At 37.8% G+C, this 11,607-nt stretch overlaps 1 protein-coding gene across 1 annotated transcript in view; it reads right to left on the reverse strand.

Annotated features, from left to right (window-relative positions):
* CUL4A (cullin 4A) overlaps nucleotides 1–11,607 on the reverse strand; it is a gene marked incomplete at its 5' end in the record, with an annotated part of 34,604 nt that overhangs the window by 22,851 nt on the left and 146 nt on the right. The window contains 4 exons of the mRNA XM_010180446.1: nucleotides 1,769–1,931; nucleotides 3,401–3,474; nucleotides 5,032–5,101; nucleotides 7,291–7,394. Of these exons, the coding sequence (XP_010178748.1) occupies nucleotides 1,769–1,931; nucleotides 3,401–3,474; nucleotides 5,032–5,101; nucleotides 7,291–7,394 (411 nt within the window). The remainder of the gene's footprint in view (nucleotides 1–1,768; nucleotides 1,932–3,400; nucleotides 3,475–5,031; nucleotides 5,102–7,290; nucleotides 7,395–11,607) is intronic.

The raw sequence follows: 11,607 nt of genomic DNA on the forward strand, positions 1-11,607 counted from the left end.
AAAAAACCTAAAAATATTTCCAACTAGTGAAACATTGGCACAAAACAGTAATTCCCAATAACAAAATAACAAAATGCTCAGTAATGCATCTTCAGTTCTACCAGGTTTATCTCAGTGGCCCAGGAAAAACAAATTATACAAAATAAGGTGAACTCTCTTTCTCCAGGGAAGGAATAAGCCACTCATTGTGGTTTAGAGAACCACAAAGCCTACAGTTCTAGGGACACTGGGGCAGCAAAAGGCATGCCAAGTAGAGTATTGCAGAGCATTAACACAGCTCTCTCCACACCTTGCTCATCTGGGCCACCCATGCTGCTTGAGACCTAAGTTTTGGCCCCAAGATCCCATTAGTGTAATAGGAAACAGCTATAGAAAAGGATTTATGCAAGTGGGAATCAACTTTTAGCAGCTGGTCCTCAATTGTATAATTGCTTAAAAATCAGGAATGAGGAAGAGATTGTTTCCAAATGCAATATAAGATTTTCTTAATTAATTAATCTGTCTCCAGAAGCTAACTTCTGTTGAGAGAGAGAGAAGTAGAGATCTTGGTGTATAATTACAGGATTATGAGCACATCTCTATCTCAGTGAAGTAACAGACATTATAAAAGAACAGATTAGATAGGTTAGTTTCCCTAGTGAAAAAAGAAAACTACATTTTTGAGCCAACAAAGGAGAATACAGACTTAAATCCAATTCTGTAAGAGGGATCAAATAAAGGGGAATGTTCATCTTTAGTTAGCACAGTACTTTGCTAAAAATTAATAAATGTTAAAAAGTCAACACTTAGAAAAAAGCTGATGCAGTCAGAGAAACTTGGCAAATAACAATGGGAAAAAGTGGGGAAAAAGTACACAAATCAGATCCGCATGTTCAGTTATGTGATCTGAAAAATCATTGACAGAAGTTTGCCTTCTCTCTTGGAAAGAATTACTAGTTATTAATTTTTCTGGTACACTAAAGTTACAGATGAAAGTTAGGAGGATTAACATGAAAGGCAGAAATGTAAGCAAGCTGCCTGATCCAAAAGCACTATTTTATGCAGTCTTCCTCTTTGAACTCTTTTATTAAACCTTCAGCCATATGTATATCACTTGGGAACAGCGCAATCTCAACTGTTTTTAAGAACGAAAGACAGCTCCTAAGTTTCATGGTGCATCGCACAAGGCTGAAATGTCAACTAGAGGACAACCTTTGCCAAAGTTAGCACAGCATTTTTTAGTCTATTTGCTTACTTAGTATCTATGCTAATGGAAAGTTCCAGTAAGTTACAGATTGACCTTATCTATTTGGAAACCTTGGCCGTAACTTTGCATCCCATTCTATCCTTGGCATCTCTGCTAAGAAGTTGCCAATACAGTGATGATTTTGTAACACAGACATAGGACCTGGACTCCAAAAGTGATGCCTTCTTACAGTGACAGACGTGGTCTTTTTTTGTTCCTACATTTAATTGGCACTAGGATTAGAAAATGAATGATTAAGACAGACAAAATATTGCACATACTAAAAGACTTGCAAATCTATAATTTATGAGTCTGCAGGCCGCAACCTTTGCTAAGGAAAATAGGCAAAGTGGTTTCATTTAAAAACAAGGAATAAAAGATCACACATGGGGTAAAGAAAAGGCAATCTTATCAATCTAATAGTTAAGATTTTGAAGCATATTTACTAGAAGAATAAAATTATTTCTGAACAACACACAAATTAGAAAAGTCCAGACCCTGTTTCTAAACATAGCTGTTATTAGTAAAGTTTGCTGTACTCACCTGCAGATCAGACAGCATGCTCAACAAACTCCGCAGCAAACTTCTGTCCACAGCTTCACCATTTCGTTCTCGTTCGATCAGCAGGAGGATCCCATCAATTGTCTTGTTTTGAACTTGCTTGTCACTAATAATGTGATTTCTAAATAACTCTAGCCCCATATCCCTGTGTGAATATTGAAAACTTAATAAATCATACTGTTGATTCTTTTCAAAAATCTGTATCCCAGTTTGAGAAAAACAAATACACATAAAACACATATAATGTGTATATATTATACAGAAAGAGAACAGATTATTGGTGTGTATATATATAATTTTTACGCTGTCTACTAAGAAAATCACAACAAAAAGTATCATAAAAATACCAGGCCACACGCTACCAGACGCATATACACTTCAGCTGAGAACTATGACCAGCCTGTCTGTATTTCACATAATAGACTACAACAGTCTTTATTTTTAAAATTACTACTATAAAAAGAATAAAAAATCTGAACATATACCTTAACATAAGATTCCCTAGATCAGTCAATCTATGTGTAATTTATAAGTTTTGTTCAGAAGTGTAAATTCTTTGTATGTTTATGACCTTACAATGATCCGTATCAGATTCTTGTTTCATTCTAAGAGGATGAGAAATGGTGCCTCTATGTCATGAAGCAGCCAGTTAATAACATTGTCTTGGCCAAGGAAGACAGAGGCATCTTAGATAAAACTTGTTACCTCCAACTTCTTTGCACGCATCAGGATTTCAATAAGGGAATTTTCCCAGTATGAGGGGAAAAAAAAGGGCCCAAAGTTTGAACAGATCTCTTCAACAATGTTTAGTAAAAGGAAGCCTAACACAAAGAGTTGGAGGAAAACTACTGCAGAGGTCGGGAAGAAATATGTCCACAGGACGAACAAGGGGTGGGAGAAGGATGCCACATTCCTCAGCCTGAGGAACTCCCAAGAGCACAGAAGCCAGCCAGGCAGGAGAAAAATGCGCTCTTACTTCAGTACTTTATTAGGTATTTTTTTACTTTAGACAGAGTAACAATAGCAGAAATTTTCAGCAAAGGCTGGATTGGGCAAACAAATGATATAAAGTGCCCCTCAGGTGGGATGCTTAAAAATAGACTACTCAAAGATGTGACTGTGGTATGCTGAAAGTAAAGCAGCATCATCTCAATGCTCTGAGCCACAGGTCTCAACTCTCAAGAGGTCAGTGTTGATATCTGTCTTATTTAAAAACCAACTAAACAAAAAACCACAAGAACTTGAGTGTCTGGTTTTGTCAAAACCAGGAAGATCTAATGTAATGCTGCGCCAGCGCTAAGGCACAGAGGCAGCAGTCCGAGGAGGTTCCCCACACAGCCAGACTCATGCAGGCTGTGACAACTACCACTATATTTATGCCTTGACTTTTAAGCATATGTTCACAGGCCTTATTCTTCTTTTACCCTCATTTCACAATGAATATTTCTGGGGAAAGAGGAAATGACACATGCATAGCCTGACACACGTATTACCACAAATTAACACAAAATTTTAGAGACCTATCACACAGATCAAATATAATGTGAACCTTTGCAAATATAACAACATGTTCAAAATCTAAAGATTGGAGGAATACTTAAGAGGGATACCTACCATATAGAAGGAAGCATTGAATTCTGAAGTACATACGTACGATCCAAAAATAAGAAAATGCTTCTGATCATGATCTGAAAATATATGTTTTTCTCTTAACCATCAAGTGGTATTTTAAATTATAAAGCAAATTCTGAAAACTACATCACATAGACATGCACTTTAATTACTGATGTATGTATTTTCAACTTTTATGGTGACTTGTACAGCCAGTAGTCTTTAATTTATTGTTGTTAATGCTATTACTAAGTGGTATTTCTAACTACACCCAAGACAGTTTTCAAACTCATAACTATTAAGTAAATAGTTTTATTAGCCTGTTGTGAGTTTTACTGCTACTGAGACACACGAGCTATTCAAGCAGTACCACCAAGACATTCAATAAACACCCTGAAATAGCATTCTGTCATTGGTTTTGCTTTTTTTAAAAAAGAAGTTTTAAGGAGAGACAGTAATAAGCTCGGCAACAAATAGTTTCATAATAAAAGTCAGCTGCCAAAATTAATGAGAAAAATAGCAATACACTAATTCTAACAAGGGAAAGAAGGTATAAAAATATATTATCTTTTTTAAAATTTAAAAAGTGGGAAAAGGAGGCAGGTTTTCAGCTCATTACTCTTTTACAATCAAAATTAAATTGCTCATAAAAAAGCTGCCCAGCTTTCAGTTTAGCATTAGCTTACCTCAGGATGTCAGTAACTAACTCACCCCCAGGCTAGCTGCAGAGATTTCCCCAGCCATCCACCTACTCCTTCCCTAAAAGAGTTCATCGCTTCTGAAGCTGTTCTCAAGCTAACATAGTTTCTGACCAAGCACACTAAATTAAATCAGCAACGAGGCTTTTTTTGTTTTCTATTTTCACAAGACTACTGAATTTGTTTTGAATAGTTTCCATAATGCTTTCCATTTTTATTTCAGATAAAAATCACATAGCTCTGCCCATCCCCCACAAGTGAGGGACAGGGGTGGATTCAAGGAATGAAAATAGAAGTTCAACCATTTGGGGCATCTTTAGCCACGACGATGCAATGAAAACTCACTGTAAAATGCTGGTTTAGTATTATCATGGTGCATTCTTAAAGGGACAATGCACACAGAGTGTCTTTGAGAAAAGGTATTTTTCTGTAACATAATTCATTGTGGAGGCAGAGGACAAAAAGGGCATAAAGAAAGAGAGTGAGTTTCAGCTCTTTAATCTTCCTGTTTCTTAGCCCCTTATAGTCAGGATAATCATCTCTGCTTTGCACAAAATAAAAAAGTCACAAATTAATCTAGCTTAGAGCTATGTACAAGCAAAGATAAGATTGTGGATTCTCCAATTACTTAAAATTACAAACAGCAAACAATTTCAGCATAGTCTGGTTAGTTTTTCTTTCCACCCACAGAAAATAGATGTCAATATATTTCTAAGTGATAGTCCAACTTCATATGAAACCTATGAAAGTCAGAGTTAACAGAACATAAGTTTTCAACAACAAAACTGCCCCCAGCTAGCAAAGGGGAAAGTGAAAAGCAATGCTGAAACTTGGAGGAGGAGGAGTGATGCAGTCCCAAGTTAAAACCATGACAAATTCCTTTTTGCCAGATTTCACACCTCAAGGTTTTGTATTCTGAAAAAACATCCAACTTACCATTTGTCTGCAATGATCTTGCCAGCATTTATTTATCTTCTTTAAAAATAGAAGACTATCCAGAGAATCTGTACAGCACCTATTAAGGAAAACTAGCTTGCCGGTATCTTTTAAGGCCAGATTCTGGAGATGATCTTTGCCAGCCATTAAGCAAAGCTGCTCCGTAGATATTCTGATGTTACTGGTATTGGCCAGGGATAAACCATTAATTGCAGAGACTCTGCCCAGCAGAGGGGCTGGAAGTTCTCCAAAAGGCCTCCCTATGTTTTCAAGGAATAACACTCACTGCTCTTCAGTAATACCATCTAGTGGCTGTACTGTATAACTTTCATACAGATTTAAAAAAGAAATCCCACCAGTGTCAAAAACAACCCTGTCACCATCTGAGGTGAGAGGACTAGGAAGGTTTATTTTGTTTGTTTAATGAGTTCACACTGCGCACAACAGGAGTGACCCTAATCTCTTAAAAGCAGTTACAGTTCTAAATAATCCTCAACAAATCCAAATACCACTCTTTTCATACACATCTCCAGGTCTCCCCAAGTAAAACAGACAGTTTTCCCCATTACACAACAGATCCAATTGTTATTTATTCATTCAGAACTCTAACGTATCGTATGAGTAAATCCAAATGTAGCTTTACCTTCCTTTCCTGCACAGTATCATCTCCAACTCCCTCAGGCCAAATCTGATTAATCTGATCTCATGCCCCTGGGATATTAAGTGGTATACTGGTAAAACAGAAAATTCTCAACCCTCCAAAACACCAGTCTGTCAGAGAAAACACAATTTTTTTAACCGGTGTTTTTTAAAACATCCTTTGGAAGATGATACGAAGTCTGAAAAGCAAGGGATGCAAAAACTGGTTGACGCTTTAAAGCAGACTCTGTAAGATTTGGTTCTTGGAGATCAGTTATGTTTAAGATATAACTGTACTGACTAATGTACTTTTTAGTTCTACGTGATTTTAAATGCATCAAAATAAATGTAGTGAAAAAATCAGCTGCCATATAAGACATGAATTCACAGTGCTGATTTACATAGCAGTGTTCCTTATATGCTATGTAGAAGCCAGACTTCTTTACTAGGACACAAAAAACCAAAACCAAAACCAAAACCAACCCCAAAACCAAACCTACATTGGGACTTAGCTAGATAAAAGGGAAGGGGAAAAAAAAATTATCTTCTTCATGAGAGTAGGTGTCTATCTGGGGAATGCAGCAAACTGATAAACAGAGTCACGACCCAGAGCACATTTAAGGCATTCACCTGGAAAAAAGGTTCTTACTGGGCCCCAGTCCCTTGTTTCTTTCAATTTTAACCTATCATTTTCTGTTAATAAAATACATACAAAGACCTAGGAAACACTACTAGCACCCTAAGTACTGTAGTATCTATACAGTACAACACTCTTCAGCATCTGTTTGCAAAGGCACTCTCCAGGAAAGCCAGGACAGCCAGGTGGCTGTAGACTCCACTTACCTGACTGCCTGAGCAAGCGCAACCCCATGGCTGTTACACAAAAGATAACTATCACAAAAAGCACAATCTTGGCATGCAAAGCACAATGGGATTTAGAAACCAAGGCTGGCTGCATTCAAGTGTCCAGAGAAGATCTACAGGCATTTCTGTGACCAATTCAGCCAGAAGAAAAGCCTGGTAATGCAACTTCAGAAACCTACAGAGAAATTCACTGTAAAACTTCATGTTACTGTGCATCCCAGGATGGCCAAGTGATCTCCTAACTTACAGCTCTTTCCCAAGAAACTCCCAAAGTACTTGTGAGATACACTGAATGTCTCTATGACATATAGCTGCTGACCAGTAGTGATTATTGCTCAAACAGGTGTGCTTTATGAGCAAGAATTCATTTTACAGAAGACACTGTTGTTGAAAATTACCGCGGTTATTTTTTAAGGTATTGCTACTGTAAGTATCTCCACTACTCACCCGCCATAAAAATCCAGACTTGCTGTTAAATCTCATAATGCTATTGACATTTTCTAGATTAGGTGTAAAATCTGCATTCCTACTAAAACAATAAGTAAATTATTATTATCAAGCCATTTATTGGTACACAAAAATTATTCACCCCAATGACTAAAGTTGCTTATGCCCGATTTGAAAATATGTAAGTGGTCAACAAAGACCCTCTTTAACACATTGGCAATTACTGGTGTAATTTTTACAAAGTGTGGTTTTAAAAATAATGATTTAAACTAACCATTCTAACAATTTCTGTGCACGAGAAAAGGATATTCCCTAAATTGAAGGATCTGTGCTTTCACATGGTCTTCACAGACTTGTCGCAGCTGTTTGTACAGTGTAGCAGAGACTTTGTAAGAACAGAGATTTTCAACAGCCTAAAAACAAACAAAAAAGATTACAATTAAACAAAAAAAGAAAAGAAAGAACTCAGATTTTTGTGCCTGTGTAATCAAGGCCAACAACAAAGAGGATAAAAAACATCAGCTTTATCTGTCAAGGCTGTGCACCAAAACAAAACACCAGAACGAACTTATTCAAACTACACAGAAAAATTAAGACTTCATGATTCCTTCCTCATTTTGGTCCCTTCTTATACTGCCAGATTTCAGGTACAAACAAGGTCCACCATTACCATCTGGGTCATATTTCAGATGTGCTGTTAAACATTACTAGAATTCCCTCCGTCCTTCCTCCGAATACTGCTCAGTGGCAGAACTCCTCCTGTAGGCCCATTTTGTGCATCCTCCAGGGCATGCAAACACACTTTTTGGGACAGAAACACATTCATACCAAATATTTCCATTTCTTAATAACTTTAAGGCAGGCATTTCAACCAATGCTTCAAAATGGTAAATGAATACAGCTGCTTTCCTGCCACTTTATTAACTTACTTCTTTCCAAATATTTCCACTGATTCACACGCTCATGCTAACATATGTGAACTGAGGGGGGAAAAAACCAAAACACATGAACCATTAAATAAAGAATTAAATTGATTCACTGGGATCTTACAGGGTTTAGATGAGTATTTATCCAAAGTTTACTAAGAGCGATTCTGCTTATAACCAAACATTCTTGCCAGTAAATTAATGTAAATCGAGTTGTTATTCAGCTGACCTAGACTATGCTGAGACACCTCTGGCCATCTCTACAATAGTGCTGTTCAGCTATTCAGTAATTATGTCGTCTTACACTAACATTTTTTCCTCAGAAGAAGCTCAATGAGAATGCCAAAGAGAAAACATAGCCTTGCTTCATACCACTGCCTATATTTAGACTTTGTTCCAGGCACACTGTATTTCAATAAATTATTTTATTAATAGAGCATAGCATCTGAAATGAATCATAATGAAGACAGCCAAATGTTCTGTGAGAACTGTAAAGTTTACAGTAAGTATTTTTGGCCATTCAGTGCTTCATACAAAATCATCCAAAGAACTTGGACATGATTTTCAGAACTAAAAATTCAGCTGTCCAATCCTTCCTCAATTGCCTTTATGCTACAAGGTGATAACCAGAGAACACTGCCTAAGATTTAAAGCACTTTTTCACCTGGGCAACTAAAACTGACCAAGGAATGTTTTCCCTTGCTCCAGAAAACAGTGCCACTTTCTGTTGAAGAATCTTCTTATAGCATCGATGAAATTGGACAAAGTTTCATTATTTTCCCCAGTGCTTGGCCTCTACTCAGTTTTCTCCAAATTTTAGCTTTTGTGTGTGTGATTTCTTTGTAATGCGAAACATTATAGTGCCTTATGCCAGCAAGAGTAAATGCTCTTCACTCTGTTCCAGTTTAAGACCACCCAAACACACAGGCTAGAAAGTGCCTGGCTCAGAGAGGAGAGGTTGGAAAGTGCGGCTGCTTCTTTGGGCAAAAGTGCTGGTCTAAAGTGTATTTCAAACAGCAGCCATATCACCTCATTGCCACCTCTACTGTTTCTGCTTTTTTTGACGGGGGGGGGAAAGCATGAAATCCAGCAATTTCCTTCTTCTCCACCTTTTGTTTCATTCAGAGTGTTTGCTGCCTGTCTTTCTGAAGAAATTTGATTTTACTTTTATTCATCTTGCACAAAATTAGTCTGGAAAAAAGCTACAGTAATTATCACAGCTACAAAGATATGAGAAAGATATCACTTTTAAACTTCACCTACACAAAAGCAGTAAAAGTTCTGCTTCAAATCAACCTTTTAATAGCTTGTTTTGAGCAGAGTCTTCCGTTTTAGCATTTAGCATGTAAATTACTGCTACTTATTCTATTATTTCCTCTATATGTTCTAACATCCTGACTAGTTTGTCTTCCAAAACACAAAGTGAATCTGCTTCCCAGAGATCTCCCCATGGGGCAATCATAACCTACCTGATGTCATTTTATTTAAATGCACATCAACTATGGCTTCCTCAACTTTGACAGAATATTAAACAAAGCAAATAAACAAGAAAACCTGTTGCATAGCGCCCATGTTATGTTTTTCACCTGGTCTTAAAATGGGTAACTAAAATGACATCCGCAGCAAACAGTATTCACACAATCATTTAGCACAGTTTATGTTTCCTAAGACATAGCCCTTCCTATCCATCCACCCAAATAAAAAGTCTGGTCAGGCCTTTCATCATATTTTTTCCTTGACTGCTACACCATCCTGCTCTATGTCCTCCAGAAGGGCAGTGCTGCCCCATTTCAGCCTATTTAGGACCTTGCTGCAAAGGTAATTTTCTTTTTCCATTATTTTTATCACTCACTCCTCACTTGGTAATTCTTTGCACTGCCCCACTTCCTCTATCCCATCAAGTACAAGTTACTTCTATCAAAATCTGTGCAATCTGCCACCAATCCCAGACATCACTTCTATTTTAGTCGCAAAAAATTGGCTGCCACCCTTCCATTGCTCACTGACTACGTCTTTGCCAAGCACCTCCATGCCTGATCCCACGCTGCCTCTAACGCCTGGAAAGGAGTATCCTTCAGCCTTCCCACAAAGCCTTGTCATTGTTCTTCAGTTTTTCCTCAGCCACCGTGCCAAATTAAGTAAATAAATCAGAAAGTTCAAAGGCGGGCTGGTACACCAGGCCGCTCACCACACTGAACTCTAGCAGGCCTTTCACTTCCTCCCATAACGGCAGATAAAGAGGCCAAAAATAAATAAAAAAAACAAAGCCCTGATAGTAATAACATGCACACAGAGACATTTCCCCCTGCAGATGACTTGGTGCTCACCAACAGGCAGTTAAAACGATCTGTAAGTACAGATCAGGTTTCCAACGGATGCTGAGCTTCATCTTTTATTCCTTTGGCAGGAGAGTATGTACCTATCTGGGCACCGCCACCCACTGTGCAGAAATCTTGCTGATTTCAACCGCTGCCTTCCAGATTATTGGACTGGGCTTGTGCAACTCTTACAAATCAGCAGGCAAACAGAAAAAGCAAGTACACTTCTCTCTTCATAGTTCATCTGAAATCTCTCTCCACCCTTTCTCCCAAAACTCAAGTCTGTATCCTGGAGATTTCATAGCCATATTACTATCATCTCAATTCTGAGCCCCTGAAAACAAGTTAGGTAATGCTCAAAGCATCTGTGGGGTTTTTTTTCAGTCAGGCATTGAAAAAGCAGGATTTTTCAAATGCTGAGTTTAATCCAATAGGGACTGCTGGATTTCTCCTCCCTCACAGTTCACACTTTGCAGACAACATCAAACCTACCTCAGCTGTACATTTAGAACAATTTAGATGAGCATAATGTCTTAAGTCCTGATCTGGCAATGCAGTCTGCATCTGCAGATCAAACAAATGCACCCAGAGAAAACTCATAACTAACTTAAGCTACATGGCACAACTTAGTCCATCAGTAGTTTTTTATCACATGATCACCGCAAGAAATTACTACTTCAGGTAAATATCTCAAAGCACATGTGCTTTGAGATATTTAACTTTTAGTAGTATATAAGTAAAACATATAAATGGAGAAAGTAGAAAGGAAGAAATAGCGCATGAGCACTTCTCTCTTTTACCTTCCCTAGCACCTGCTCCAGTAGTCCAGATGTTCCAGCAATACTTTTTCATAATTTTAATAAAAAAATAAGATCTTGATTGTTATGAAAATGTAGCAGTAACCCAAACCACAGGTAAACTGACAGTTTGTTGCCTGCTCAACCAAGACTCTTTTTTTTAGTTCCCCAAGGGGTACTGATGCTGAAGTCTAACTGTTATTATCTAATAAACATTTCAAAGTTACTATTCACAAGAGACCAAAGCATGTACAAAAGACAGACCATCATACAATATGTATCTGCACAACCCAGCGAGAGTAGCAGCCCATTTTCAGCATCTTGAGTTGGCACCGTATTGAAAAGACTAAGGCTTAAATCTCAGCACTGCCCAGGCACAGCTTTCCCTATCTTCCAACAAACTGCTTTTTCATGGCCCCAAATCCTGGTAGCCCTCCATGGAACTGATATATAAATCTGCAAACTGACTAGAAACAGAGCACGGAGCAAACAGTTCAGAAAACATAATCACCTTTCAACAAATCAAAACGCATTACGTTAAATGTATAGCTCTGCAAAAGTCCCAATGCAGTTAATTTACCTTCT

The sequence above is a fragment of the Mesitornis unicolor genome, unplaced genomic scaffold (genome assembly GCF_000695765.1).
Source record: "Mesitornis unicolor isolate BGI_N332 unplaced genomic scaffold, ASM69576v1 scaffold10753, whole genome shotgun sequence".
NCBI classification, from domain to species: domain Eukaryota; kingdom Metazoa; phylum Chordata; class Aves; order Mesitornithiformes; family Mesitornithidae; genus Mesitornis; species Mesitornis unicolor.